This window comes from Mesoplodon mirus, assembly GCF_964341445.2.
Source record: "Mesoplodon mirus genome assembly, chromosome: 4".
Classification (NCBI taxonomy): domain Eukaryota; kingdom Metazoa; phylum Chordata; class Mammalia; order Artiodactyla; family Ziphiidae; genus Mesoplodon; species Mesoplodon mirus.
Window position 1 is genome coordinate 3,971,669 of NC_138979.1, and position 15,711 is coordinate 3,987,379.

Below are 15,711 nucleotides of genomic sequence, written 5' to 3' on the forward strand. Positions count from 1 at the left end.
AATTGTTAAACAATGGGAGCCATACTACAGAAGCTGACTGTTTAAAACATTCTGCTAGAGATAAACCCAGATATGTATATGGCTAAACAAAATACAGTAGTCTATAAAGATGGAGGAGAAAATTCTATAGAAAATAAACCTAATAAAAAGAACACAACAGTACACGTAAATTGATTAGATTATTTTAAAGGAGATACAAAGTGGTACAAACCACTGTGCTTAGAGTCCAGTAGTAAAGGTGAAATGCATATAAATGTCTGCGTAACAAATGCCATATTACAACAGCTCAGACTAAGTGTGCACAGGTAGGTATGTCCATAACTCCAAGCAGCATTTTTAAATTACAGGAAGCAAATAGTGAAAGGGTATTTGGGTCCACAAAATGGCACAAAATGTAGACTGGGAACAGAATATAACTCCTGATGGAAAAGAAGGCACCCTATTCAGGGCTGAGGAGAACCTCCCACAGCAGGGAGGGCACACAGGCTTCAGCTCAAGCACTAGCTCCCCGTGACTGGTAACAGCTACTTGCAAAGACCCTGTGGGGTATTTGACACCCTTGCTTGGACCTAAGAAGACAAAAGCGATCACTGGCTAGCTAGATCATGAAATTCTTCAACTTCTTTATATTTATAAACTACAGAGTCACTTCTAGAATGTACTTGGGGAGAGTAAACAGAGAATCCCAGATCTGAAAGATTTGAAATCCTACACGTGAAGTCCTTTGTAGATAAAGTTCTGCTATATCTGCATGGTTAGTTGATGCTATAGATATTATCTGTGAGAAAGTAAAACCAGAAGAATAATGGGGAAAGGGAAGGAGAAAATGTAATCTTTCAGATTCAGGGCATAAAGAAAGGATACATCTGTTCTGAGAGGTAATAAACAAAAGGAGGCTCTACAAGGATCTATTTTTTTAAAATCTTTTTATTTATAAATAAATCCAAACTTATAAAAGCCTCCAAATAAAAACAGCACAAGGGACACCTGCATATCCTTTACCCAGATTCACCTGCTGTTAAAATTGTACTCCATTTGCTTTATCACTTGCATGTGTGTCCTCTCCCCCTCCATGTGTATACACACACACATACCGCACACATATACACCCCCCCCACACACTATTTTTTTGAGCCACCAGAGGGTAAATTACCTTCATTATGGCTCTTTCCTGCTAAATACTTCAGAGTGTGTTTCCACATGATCACAGTACAGTCATCAACTTTATATTCCACTTTTGCCAGCTGATCCAATAATTCATAACATTTCCCACTACAGTACACGACCACTCTGGGATCAGGTATTATTTTCACTGGCATCTCTTTAGCCTCCTTTACTTTGGAACATTTCCACAGCCTTTCGCTGTCTTTCAGGACACTGATGATGTCTGTTTCAGGAGTATTGCCATCCCCACTACTAGCAGGTTGCTCACTCTGTGTCTGTGGGATTTTCCCCGCTGTGGTTAGGTTATACTCTCTTAGCTGCCACACCACTCGACTTTATTCTTAGTCCTTCCCAGGGTCTCACACCTAGAGGCACATGGTGTTCATCTGTTTCTCATAAGTGGTGATAACTGTGGCCACCAGTCAACATATTGCCCCATTACCCCACCGTATAACTGCCGCCCCCACCTGCCGCCGTAACTAATGAGCAGTTCGTGGGGAGAGTTTAAGGCCACGGAAACGTCCTGCCCCTCATGAGAATTTCCGCTTACAGCGAGCACACACTGGCGATTCTTGTGTGGCTCAATCTCGGTCACGTTTAGTGCGAAGATGATTCTCCAGCACTCTCTTCGCATAGCACCGTTCAGCTCCTGACACTCTGTACTATAAAACCACGAGACTACACTTCTGATAATAGTAATAAGCCCCCATTTAGTACGGCTTATTACCAGTGTGGACTCATGAATTCCTACTTTTTCCATGTTTATAAGTCGTTCTTGTACCCACTTATTCCACTGTTTAAAATGTCCCCAAATTAGCCAGTGGAATATGCCTCTGCCATTTTCGTGAGTTCTTCATTGCTGGCATAACAAGATGTTCCAGGTTTATCCTGTACCTACGCTGCCCCAGCCCTGGGATCAGCCGTTTCTCTGCGTATTCTTGGCCCTGTTTAGCGGAACAGATCAGGGAACAGGTGCTAGGTGTGCTTATTGCTACTGAATGTTTTTTGCTTCTTGGCTCTACCAGTGGACAGAACTGGAAATGCACAGATCTGTACCTATACACACACACATATACATATTCAAATATACACCAAGACTGCCTGATAAAAAAAGAGTTCCTCTGAGGATTAACAGGAGAGAACCTTGAGACCCAAGCGCGAGGGGAAGGGGGAGAGAGCATTGTTGCTGCCTATCCTGGTCAGAACTGTTTTTGTCCTTTCGGCCAGTATGAATAGGAAAGGAGAAGTCCTAGCTATACAATCTAGAAGGCTTCCAGATCACCAGTCAAAACAGAAACAATATTAAGACCCTTTGGAGCAGGAGATGTTGAACAGCACTCTGAAACAGTTTAGAAAGTAACCACAGTTTGGAACGAGAAGAACAGGTTTCTTCCTTTACAGCTCTGATAGGAAAAGATTAGGCTCTCTTTCCTAAGCTTGTTAAAAGACGAGAAAAACGTTGAGATTTTCCAAATAAATGTTCAATGAAATGTTAACAGATAACATGTAATGAATATATTTTGAAAATGCTGTGTTAAAAGAAACTTTCTTTTTTAACCGCAAGATTCCCAGAGCCTGTAAATAATATGCATTGTAACTCTGGGGGTGGAAGGAGAATATAACAGGCAATAATTCTCAAACATGTTTGTCATTACCTTTTTTTTTTTTTTTTTTTTGCGGTACGCGGGCCTCTCACCGCTGCGGCCTCTCCCGTTGCGGAGCACAGGCTCCGGACGCGCAGGCTCAGCAGCCATGGCTCACGGACCCAGCCGCTCCGCGGCATGTGGGATCCTCCCGGATCGGGGCATGAACCCGTGTCCCCTGCATCGGCAGGCGGACTCTCAACCACTGCGCCACCAGGGAAGCCCTATCATTACTTTTTTAGGCAATACTAATTACCATCTTAAAAACTCCAAGGAGCAGTTTGTGTAAATTAGTTTAAGAGTTTTACAAAATAGAAATTATGAGAATTGAAATGAACCGGTCTACATACATAATTCAAGGCAATGTACCCTTCATAAGCAACTTGTTAGACCACCTGTCATTCAAGATTCAATTTTAACTTTGCAGAAATTTACAGTATAACTAGCCTTTTCTTGTGTATTGTAGTATACTAAAAGCCAATACCAATTTTGAAAGAATTAACATCAATTTTACATAATTTCTTCCAGAAAATAAGAGGGAACACTTCCCAACTTGTTTTATGAGGCCAGTATTACCCTGATACCAAAACCTGACAAGGCAGAGCACACACACACACACACACACACAAAAGACTACCAGCCAATATCTTTCATGAATTTAGATGCAAAACTCCTCAATAAAAGCCCACACAACAGTGTATGAAAAAAATAATACACCACAGCCAAGTGGGTTTATTCCAGGTATGCAAGGCTGGTTCAATATTTGAAAACCAACCAACGCAACCTATCATATCAAAGGCTAAAGAAGGAAAAAAAAGTCACATGGCCTTATCAACTGATGCACAAAAAGCATTTGACAAATTCAACAGTCATGGTACAAACTCCCAGTACCCTAGGAATACAGGGGAACTTCCTCAAGCTCATAAAAGCAACTACAAAAAAAAAAAAAACACCCTACAGGTGACATAAAACTTAATGGTGAAAGACTAAATTCTTTCTCTCTAAGATCAGGAACAAGGCAAGGATGTCTGCTCTCACCATTCTTATTTTAAAATCATATTCAAGTTCTAACCACTATACTAAGGCAAGAAAGAGCCATTAAGGACATACAGGTTGGAAAGGAAAAACAAAACCATTTCTATTTGCAGACTACCACATGATTTTCCATTCAGAAAATCCCAAAGAATCTGCAAACATCTCCTAGAACTAATATGTAATTTCAGTTAAGGCCACAGGACATAAGCTCAACATACAATTAAGCTGCATTTCTGTATACAATGAAAAAGTGGAAACCAAAATCAAAAGTGCAATACCATTTTCAATTGTTCCAAATAAAACAGGTATAAATCTAAAAAAAAAAAGTACTAAGAAACCATGGCTCTCTATGATGAAAATTATAAAGTGTCAACTTTATAAAAGAAATCAAAGAAGACCTAAATACTTGGAGGGTCATACGGTGGTCATGGACTGGAAGACTCAACACAGAAAAGATGTCAGTTCTCCCTACAATGATCTATAGGGTTAAATGCAATTTCTATCAAAACCTCAGCAGGTTTCTTTGCAGATACAAACTTATTGTAATATTTACAGGGAAAAGCCCTGGAATACCCAAAACAATCTTGAAGGAGAAAAATAAAGGAGGAAGTACTCTTCCTGATGTTAAGGATTATCATAGAGCTGCAGTAATCAGGACAGTGGTACTGTCTTGGGATAAACACAGAAATCAGTGGAATAGAATACAGAAGCCAGAAATAGAGACACATCAACATGCATAATTAATTTCTGGACAAGAAGCAAAAGCAATCAGTGGAGGAGGGATCACTTTTTCAATAAATGGTGCTGGAACAATTAGATACCCAGAATGAGGACAGGGGGAACACCGTGACCTAAACCTCACACTCAAAATTGATCACACACTTAAATGTAAAAGGTAGGGACTTCCCTGGTGGCACAGTGGTTAAGAATCCACCTGCCAATGCAGGGGACACAGGTTCGAGCCCTGGTCCGGGAAGATCCCACATGCCGAGGAGCAACTAAGCCCGTGCGCCACAACTACTGAGCCTGTGCTCTAGAGCCCATGCACCACAACTACTGAGTCTGCGCTCTAGAGCCCGCGAGCCACAACTACTGAGCCCACGTGCCACAACTACTGAAGCCCACGCGCCTAGAGCCCATGCTCCGCAACAAGAGAAGCCACCGCAGTGAGAAGCCTGCGCACCGCAACGAAGAGTAGCCCCCCGTTCACTGCAACTAGACAAAGAGTAGCCCCCACTCGCTGCGACTAACGAAGACCCAACGCAGCCAAAAATAAATAAATTAAAATAAATAAATTTTAAAAAATGTAAAATGTAAAACTGTGAAACTTCTACAACAGGTCATAGGAGAAAATCTTTGGACCCCAGGCAAAACAAAGAGTATTCTTAGAGTTGATACCAAAATCATGAACTGTAAGAGGAAAATTGGTAAATGGATCTCATCAAAATTAAAAACTTCTGCTCTGTGAAAAACTGTTAAGAGAATGAAAAGACAAGTTATATACTGGGAGAAAATATTTCCAGATCACATATGACAAAGGCGTGTGTCTAGAATATATAAACAAAACAAAATCCTCAAAACTCAACATTAAAATAAACAATCTAATTAGAAAATGGGCAAAAGACCTGTGCAATGATTTCACCAAATAGGATATAGAGATGACAAACACATGAGATGTTTAACATATTAGCCATTTAGAGACACACAAATTTAAAGTACAATGAGATAGCACTGCACACCTATGAGAATGGCTAAAATTAAAAAGTGGTAACCTCAAATGCTGGCAAGGATACAGGAGAAACTGGATCACACATACACTGCTGCTGATAATGTAAAACAGTACCGCTACTCTGGGATACAGTGTAGACGTTCTTGTCAAACTAAAAATGGATGACCCAGCAACTACTCTTAAGGTATACTTAAGCCAGAGAAGTAAAAATTTATGTTCACTCAAAAAATCTGTACGTGAACACTCGTAGCAGCTTTATTTGAAATATCAATAGTTAAAATCTGGAAACTACCCAAATGTCTTTCAGTGGGTGAGCAGTGAAACGTGCAGTGCACATGGATCACGGAAGACTGCTCAGCAAGAGGAAAGGACTACTGATACATGCAACAGCTTGGATGAACGTCAAGGAGGCTACACTAAGAGGAAAAAGTCAATCTCAAAAGGATATATACTGCATGATTCCATCTATGTTATCTTCATCAACAAACATAATTACAGAGACGGAGAAGAGATTAGCGGTTGCCAGGGGCTAGGGCTGCATTTAAAGGAGCAACACGATGGAGTCTTCTGGTGATGGTACAATTGAGTATGTTAATTGTGGTGGTGATTATACGAGGCTTCACTTGTTCTGTGAATCTATAATCGTCCAGACAAAATGTTAAAAGAAATCCAAAGGCAGCTAACACTAATTTAGCTGTCTTTATTAACATTCCAATGTAATACATCTTTCCAAATTTGTACTGATGCAAAAAATTTTTTCCCAAATAATTTACAATTCTGCTCCCATTTTATTACTATTATTTGATTACAATGTCAGCAAAGTCAATTTCTTTTTAAATATAGTCCCTTTTGACTCTTCTGACCACAATTTAATCCATGAGCTACAAATGAAATGTGGTTTGTGACTTTTGGTCATCAATAAGCAACTATTTGTAAAACATGCATTCAAATTTTTTTTCTGATAGTAATGATAATGTAAATTGATTAATGTAATTTTATCTTGCTCAATGCTGCTTTAACCTGAAAGCCTGCATTCGTGAGGTAATACAGCCGGTGGCTGTGGAATGCAATGTGGCTCTAGTTCACCTGTAGAGGAAGGATCAGCTCTGGAACTTTCACACTGACATGATTTTCCAGAGAACTAATTTTTAGGTCCCAATATTGGTCAAAATTGTTTAGAATGTCTGTATCTGACATGTTATTAAACATGTGACTGGGCAAGAATCACTTCAAAGTAGCCTTTAATAAATTGGAAAAATTTCTTTTTTTTCCTAAAGGAAGTCAGTAAGATTAGGTACAAGTCAGAGGTAAAGATGAAAAAACATTACAAGTTAAAAATATCAAACGCCAATACAAAACTGATAAGAGTCAATACAGGCATTATGTCTACTTTTAGTTTTCATATTCAAGAAATAGTTGAATCCAGGACAGGAACTAGATCATATGGAGAGAGGTTAAATGAGTCAGAAAAGTAGTTAATAAGTTGGAAACTGGTTAAAGCTAGTTTCTCTATGTCCGTAGAAAGAACAATAAAAACAAAACAGATTTCTATTGTCCTGAGAAAAAGTTGAGACAGGCTCCTGGAAAAACCTCTTGATCATAAAGGTCAGCAAGACCACAATGAAAGCTCTAGCAATTTTACCTTAGTAACCTTTCAATTATGTGTTTAAGTTGTCCACTACTTGGGGACTGAGTGAATGAAATATATTTGCCTAAGTCTACAAGCTCTCAGCTGTTCATCATCAAATGTGATTAGCTATCAAAGGATCATTTCCAATGAAGAGCCTATCAGTACCAAGTGAGACAAGTTACCAATTAAAAACGCTATATTTTTAAAAATTAGGGGAATTCTCTGGCGGTCAGGTGGTAAGGACTCAGCACTTTCACTGCCAAGGGTCTGGGCTCAATCCCTGGTTAGGGAACTAAGAACCCACAAGCCGCGCAGCTCGGCCAAAAAAGAAAAAAAGAAAAATATTAGTAGAAACACAGACGGAGTTGGCAAACTACAGCCTGTAGGCCAATACTGGGTTGCCATCTGTTTTAGTCAATACAGTTTTATGGGAACACAGAGTAAAATAGCTGTGACAGAGACTGAATGACCCGCAAAGCCTGAAATACTTACAGAAAAGGTTTGCTGACCTCTGACTTCTATTAAGAAATTCTTTAAGGCAATTAACATTACTATTTCTGAAGAGTAAGAAAATGATCTCTACATCTGAGGTACATTCTTTATCCTACTCATCTACAGTAGCATAAGGTCCCATGTTGAGATGAAGCTAAAAATCTAGGATGAAAATGCTATCTTTTCTGTCAGGCAGAGAGCCCAAGCACAATTATAAAAGGTGAAAATGGGCTCTAATAACTCTCAAGCTGATTCTGGTCAGTGAAGTGGGTACTGAAAATGGCCCCGAACTGATAAAAACCTGTCGAGAGTTACAGAAGAAGGGAATGCAAAGTACAGTTACCAGAAGAGAAATTACTTACGCTGTATGTGAATGAGCTGCTTTGGCATCCTGAACTCCCCGGGGTAAATGGACTCATAGTAAGCGATGTTGCTTTCTGCCTCTGGGACTGGAATGACCATGTTGTCCCTCTTCTCGCCATACACCTGCTGTGCCGAGATAGCCCGCTGAAGATGGTGTTCCTAAAAAGAGGGAAAAAGAGGTAAGTTACATATTAAAAAACTAGCAAACAGAACATGCAGCCTCATGAAGAGGTTTTCATTTGTTTTTAAAATAGAGGAATTTTAGTAGCCTTGTAAGGATGCTAACAATACAGTCGTGGTAAAAACATTTTGAATAGAAACAAGATCTTGTTAGATACACTGTATATTTCCTCAATTTAAGAAAAGGTACTACACCAAAATTGAGAGTTAAATTATACAAAAGATTCCAAAAACTGACTAAAATTGTTATTAAAGTTTGCATTTTACAGGGACTTCCCTGGTGGCACAGTGGTTAAGAATCCGCCCGCCAATGCAGGGGACACGGGTTTGAGCCCTGGTCCGGAAAGACCCCACATGCCTCGGAGCAACTAAGCCCGTGCAGCACGACTACTGAGCCTGCGCTCTAGGGCCCGCGAGCCACAACTACTGAGCCCGCGTGCCTAGAGCCCATGTTCCGCAACAAGAGAAGCCACCGCAGTGAGAAGCCCGCGCACCGCAACGAAGAGTAGCCCCCACTCGCCACAACCAGGGAAAGCCTGTGCACAGCAACGAAGACTCACCGCAGCCAAAAATAAATAAATTTATTTAAAAAAAAGAAGTTTGAGACTGTTTTAAAAAGAGGGTTAAAACATTCGAACGTATTGTATGATGAAAGCAGGCTTTGTATAAAAAATATTTTATCGATTCTAATTGCTTATTCATACAGGGTTTCATAAATGTCATACAAATCAACTAATATGATCATTCCAAAGAAGGGTACAGATTATTGTCTCCATTTTTCATTCACGAAGCTGACACAGATTCAAACCTGGTCTGTGTCTCGAGTAATAACCTTTCTTCTGAATTTCCAGAGCCCTTTTTGAACGGTAGTAAAGTATAGGGATTGAAGGCAAAGGCTCCAGAGTTTGTGACTCCTGGCAAGACACTTCATTCTTCTAAATCTGTTTCCTCCAGGAAAAGAAAAATAGAATCTTCCACGGATGGTTGGAGATTTAAGTAAGATAAATGTGCATTAAATGTTTAGTACAATGCTTGGCATGTTACAGGTGCTCAAAATAAGCTTTGGTTGAGGTGCCACACAGAAAGAGTTTTACCAGCTGCCACAGAAATATCTGTTCTCACCCACCCCATCATCATTGAATTTTGGTAAACATTTCATTAAATTTAAGCTAGTTTTTAAAATACTGTATATAAAATACAAGTTGAAGGATGAAAAACATTCCAACAGTATGAAAACAAAAAATTCCAGTCTTCGTAAGCAGCCTCTGTTAATTTTACATATACATACATATCAGTTCAACCTAGGATGCTGTCGCGCAGCCCACAGAGCTTTACCCCTAGGGCTTTGGTCCCTTGACATACCTCAGAGATTTTTCCATACTGATACTTTCACCACCATTTTTGCAACAGCTGCATTGTATTCCACTATGTGGATGTACCGTAACTTATTTAACCAGACACGAATTGATAGGGAAAAACCCTGGAAGCAACTTAAATGCCTATCCTTCTCCCTGAACGCTGCAAAAGCCAATCCTGTTCTACTACATATATGAGACCCCTTTGTGAGCCCATGAAAGCATCTGTAGGACGAGAGACGGAAGCGCTCAAAGGGTGTATGAAGTTACCGCACATGTTCCTACCACTCTTGCAGTAACTCCTTCACGTCTCTTTTCAGTTTTAAAATGACCCATTTTGTTATTTTAGGTTGATTTCTTTACAGTGAGTTTTTCTTCCCTTACGTGTTGCTGTTCGCTCATTTCCAAAAGTGCTGCTTTTCTCTTTCTCATTGATGTTTAAATAGGTGGATTATCTTCCTTTTCAATATTAAGGAAATTAGCCCCCGTGTAATAAAACGGACAACTATTTTCCTGAAGTTTGACTCCTGATTTTGTTTAAAGGACTTTTTCCACACAGGAAAGTTCTATTAATCAAATTTATTAACCTTTTCCTCTATGATTCTGTCATCCTTAGTAACAGGTATAAATCGTACAGCCACAAACTAGGGTGTGTGAACAAAACCTTTCATTTTTATAACTCAACTTATCTTTGATTCAGGCTGCCTCGTGGCTCCTGGGAGCTGGTAGAAACTCAGTGTGAGGGGAGGGAGGGGTGACTCCGAACAGCCTGTGGGCATGTGTACTGGCCCTTGTGCCCTCTGACACAGGGTGCTTCTGAGCCCCAGCTGAGAAATCAATCACAGGTGTACTCTTCTCTCGGATACCCTCAAAGAGCAAGAGAAATGCTCTGTGACCTATGCCCCCTACTTACATCAAACTCAAGGAGGGAGCGGGGGAGCGAGGCGCACTGTTCTTCATTTGCATTTTGTCCTTAATCCATTAGCACTTCTCTGTGTAGGAGAACATGTGAGAGACCGTTTATTTTTTTGTATAAGGAGAGACAGCAAGCCGCCTCAAAGGGTATATGAACGTCATAAAATCACCTGTTCCCCTTAATGACTAAACATGTCCCTTTCTCAGAATTCCACTTGCACTTGGGAGTATTTCCACGTTCTTTTGCCCTCCTCTCCTCAACTGCCTCCTGCGCTAGTATTTAACATGTTTTTAAAAGTGCAGCCTCAGACTACATTTTATTATCCAGTGCTGACTAGATACAAATGCACTCCTCACAATTCTTTTTCAGAAATTTTCTGGCTATTTCGTTCATTTCTCTAGATGAACCACGATGAAAATTACTTTCTAGGTGTGAAATGGGACCACTAAGGGCTTTAGATTTTTTATAGGCACTGTAGTATGGTGGTTAAGAACATGCTTTGTAATCAGGAGTGCTCTGGCTTTGAACGTTGGCTCCACGGTTTACTAGCTCCATGATTTGGGGACTTGGGACAAGATATTCATACCAGCAAGTTTTATCACCTATAAATGTACACTGTGTGTACCTACCATATGGGATTGTGGTTAAGATAAAATGGCTGAGACACACTACCTACCTAAAACATGGTAGCAAATGTGTACCTTTCATTCCTAGAGAAGCTGAAGATTTACCATATGCTTGTTACCATTCCTATTCTTCCTAGTGTTAATAGCATTCTGTAGAAAGACTTCCTTATCCTTACATCCATTTTCCTAGAATCGTGAAATCAAACTTTTTATCAGTATTATAGTAAATACTGCTTTAAAAAAGTCTTCCATGTGTTTTTTTGTTTTATAAAATATTTGACAAAATTTCCTCATAAGGAACATAAGGAACCAAGATGTGTACAATATACAACAAATATGTTCTTCTAAGCCTTAAAAATCACTCAGCAACAACTGGTGTGTAACTATAACCTTGAACCTTCCTATTTACTGTAGCCCTGTGTATGTACAAAGACTCGAGGATGGGAAGGAGACCACACACAGGTGCCGGTGTGGCTGGAGCACAGGGGGTGAGGGCGCAAAGGGGGTCAGGGTCAAATCACGCAGGGACGTGGGGCATGTTACGGATTTGTCCTTGTACAAAGAGCAACAGTGGCTGAAGGATTTTAAAGATCACCCTGGCTGCTGTCTAGAAAACGGACCATATTCTAGAAAATGGAACATGCATAGACTTTAAATGGTTCAGAATAATACTTAATGAAATGGAAAAACCCATCAATTTATTAAGTAAAAAGACAGATCTGAAAATTGTACAGGATATTTGTATTTAATCTTTTTTAAAAGCAAAAGACATAATTGAACACACACAAATATAGGAAAAAGTCTAAAAGTAGCTGAACACGTAACAATCCTTCTCTCTACGCTCCTTTATTCTTTTCACTGCTGTATTTTTCCAAAGCTCTTACAGTCCTCTGACATGTCACATACCCTTGGTTTGTTTACTGTTGTCATCCCTTCCTCCCCACCCCAATCTAAGCATCGTGAGCGCAGGGATTTTTGTCTATTTTGTTCACTGCTAAAAAACCACCCAAAAACAGTGCCGAGTACAAAGCATGGTGCTTAAATATTTGTTGAATAAATGAATATGTACGTAGGTATCTGTGTATGTACACACACACACACACACTACACAGATGCAAGCAGGCACATAGGTGTCAAGTTTCAAAGTATGTACACCAAACAGTTAACAGATCACCTCCTGGTGATATAATTTTGAAATACTCTTCTATAATTTTATTTCCCTTATTTTCTAAAATTCTTTGTAATTCTTTTTGACAAAAAATATTTGAGTACATCTCACTACATGATTTTCTAAAACAAAGGTGATTTCTGAAAGACACAATTTATTTAGTTCAGTAAAACCCTTCCCACTTAAGTCAAGTTTAGTTCCAGAGTAAAACATTACACTTGCAGCTTTCCAGGTAAAGAACGTATTTTTAAAACCCCAAACTATACACATCTATTTCCAAGAAAATAACATTAAATTAAAGTAACATTAAATTATAAGTGAAAATGAAATTTTTGCTTTAAGTAGGAAGCTGTGAATGGTGAAGCCAAGTAATACATGAAATAAATTAGAATAAGATGAGCTGTGAGTTCAATTCAATAATTACTTATTGAATGCCTTGACTAAATAAGATGATCCGATCCTAAATTACAATTATACAAAATGCCAGATGTTCCTGGAAGATATTATGTCAATGAAACTTCTAAATACATCTACTTGCAGCACTGAATAAGCCAGCCTTCCCAAACTGTGTTCACTGGAATACTTAATTTCAAATTATCAATAGGTAGTCCAATAATGAGCTTGACAGTTAAAAAAAAAGAGAACGTTGGATTTTTAAACTTTTGGAATGAAAGCTTTTAACACGCCAATGTAAACTGTGGTTGCTCATGAAGGCGGGTTCAGTCATTCCAAATCTATGACCACAGAATCACTTTTTCAGAAAGTATCCATTAATAGCTCATGGAAAACTTTTGCAGTGCAGTTTGGGAAATGCTGGTATAGGACAGCAACTGGAGATACAGGGCAGAACATCTGGGCTTACGCTTCTCATTAATTAACTTAGTCTATATTTACTGACGGCCCACTATGTGCCTTTCCTGGGAACACAATGGTAAATAAAATAGCAGGGTTCCTGACACTGTAGTAGGGAGGACAGACACTAACAAAACAGCCCTAAAAATAAACTGTAAAGTGTGATAAGTGCTGTGAAGGAAAAGAACAATGCGTTAATGGCAAATATAAATAGGAAAGGGATTTCAAGGACAGTATCACTTTCACTAGTGCCAAGTGACATTTAAGCTAGAACAGGAGTTAAAAGATTATTTTAAGAAAAGGAGATAGCTGTGTGTGAAGACCACTTACTAGCTTGACACCTTGGGAGGGTAAAGTTTCCTTATATCATAGAATATTTATAATAACTAGGCTCAGTTGAAATTTAAGAGTTAATCATCAAAACACCAGGGTCAATTCCCATTTTTCATAAAATAACAGAGGCATACCCTCTCAAATAAATCTGATCTTACAGGGAACAAAGTAAATACTATTAAATAATCTAAAGAATTTTAAGATATTCAACCTTACATAAAATGGAATCAGATGAATCGTAACTTACGATTAGGCAAATTACTTTAAAAGCCTCTTGCGCTGCAAGTAACGATAATGTTTTCTATACACAGCAATGTGAACAATGAAGAAGAGGATCAGAAAAGACTGGACGATGATCTTCGGAAAGTTCAGAGGCACACTTTCGTGCCCCCATGAACCCTGCAATTGCAGGCTCCAAATATTCACTTTTGTTACTTCAGCCCACCTGGTGCACTGGAAGAGCGTGGGCTTTAGAGACAGAAACCCAAGCAGGAATCTTAGCTTCCTCCTCAGACCCTAAGTCCAGCAAGTCACTCTGCTACTTATTTTTATTATTTGTTTTATATACATATATCTTTTTTTTTCTGACCCATCTTTCCCTCTTTTCTTTCCAGCACTTAATGTTTTTTCTTTTACTTTCCCCTTTGTTATTTTTGCTTACCCCTAGAAAATTTCTGCCTTTTCAGGTGGTAATGGTCTCTTTGATAAAAGCATTGGTAATTAATGCAAAATGGTTAACTGGTTATAAACAGGGCATATCACATATTTGAGAAGTCAGAAAATATCATTTTTATTGATTAAGAGTGACATGAGGTATCAGTAGAGAAGACCCATCTGAAAGGACAGTACTGTGTCTTAAACATCTGTTGTGTGCCTTCGCTCACACAGACGGACCATACGCCAGCCCCACCCCCAAGAAAATCCCCACTTGTTCTTCAAAGTCTGGTTTAAAATGATCTTTCTTTTTGTCTTGTTTATAGTTTCCTTTGCTGTGCAAAAGCTTTTAAGTTTCATTAGGTCCCATTTGTTTATTTTTGTTTTTATTCCCATTTCTCTAGGAGGTGGGTCAAAAAAGATCTTGCTGTGGTTTATGTCAAAAAGTGTTTGTCCTATGTTTTCCTCTAAGAGTCTGATAGCGTCTGGCCTTACATTTAGGTCTTTACTCCATTTGGAGTTTATTTTTGTGTCTGGCGTTAGGGAGTGCTCTAGTTTCATTCTTTTATAGGCAGCGGTCCAGTTTCCCAGCCCCACTTACGGAAGAGGCTGTCTTTTCTCCCCTGTATGCTCTTGCCTCCTCTGCCGTCACCATCATTAATCATTAGAGGAATGCACATCAAAACCACAATAAGGCCATCATCAGAAAATCTACAAACAACAAATGCTGGAGAGGGTGTGGAGAAGAGGGAACGTAATTGCAGTGCAATTCCCACTTGCATTGCAGGTGGGAATGTAAACGGACGCAGCCACTATGGAGAACAGTATGGAGGTTCCTTAAAAAGCTAAAAATAGAACTACCATACGACCCAGCAATCCCACTGCTGGGCATATACCCTGAGGAAACCATAATTCAAAAAGACACATGCACACACCACAACTACTGAAGCCCGCGTGCCTAGAGCCCGTGCTCCACAAGAGAAGCCACCGCAATGAGAAGCCCGCACACCGCAACGAAGAGTAGCCCCCCTGCTCGCCACAACTAGAGAGAGCCCGTGAGCAGCAATGAAGACCCAACGCAGCCAAAAATAAATAAATTAAATAAATTAATTTTTTAAAAGTGCTAAAGGAAGTTCTTCAGATGGAAGGGAAACATAGCAGATGGAAACAGATTTATCAGGAGCGAACAAAGAACCAAATTATGGGTAAATATAAAAGATTGTTTCCCTTTTCTTAAAATGCATGTGACTGTTTAAAGCAACAATATAACAATAAATTGTGGGTTTGTAAAAAAAAAAAAAAAAAGACTCATGCACCCCAATGTTCATTGCAGCTCTATTTACAATAGCCAGGACGTGGAAGCAATCTAAATGCCCATCGACAGATGAATGGATGAAGAAGATGTGGCACATATATACAATGGAATATTACTCAGCCATAAAAAGAAACGAAATTGAGTCATTTGTAGTGAGGTGGATGGACCTAGAGACTGTCATACAGAGTGAAGTAAGTCAGAAAGAGAAAAACAAATACACTATGCTAACACATATATATGGAATCTAAAAAAAAAA

At 39.2% G+C, this 15,711-nt stretch overlaps 1 protein-coding gene across 3 annotated transcripts in view; it reads right to left on the reverse strand.

Moving 5' to 3' along the window:
- The window catches only part of EPC1 (enhancer of polycomb homolog 1), a 95,519-nt gene that overhangs the window by 21,510 nt on the left and 58,298 nt on the right, over positions 1-15,711 (reverse strand). For all 3 annotated transcript variants that reach the window (XM_082620008.1, XM_082620007.1, XM_082620006.1), the window contains exon 2: positions 8,056-8,215. In XM_082620008.1, coding sequence (XP_082476134.1) covers positions 8,056-8,215 — 160 coding nt within the window. The remainder of the gene's footprint in view (positions 1-8,055; positions 8,216-15,711) is intronic.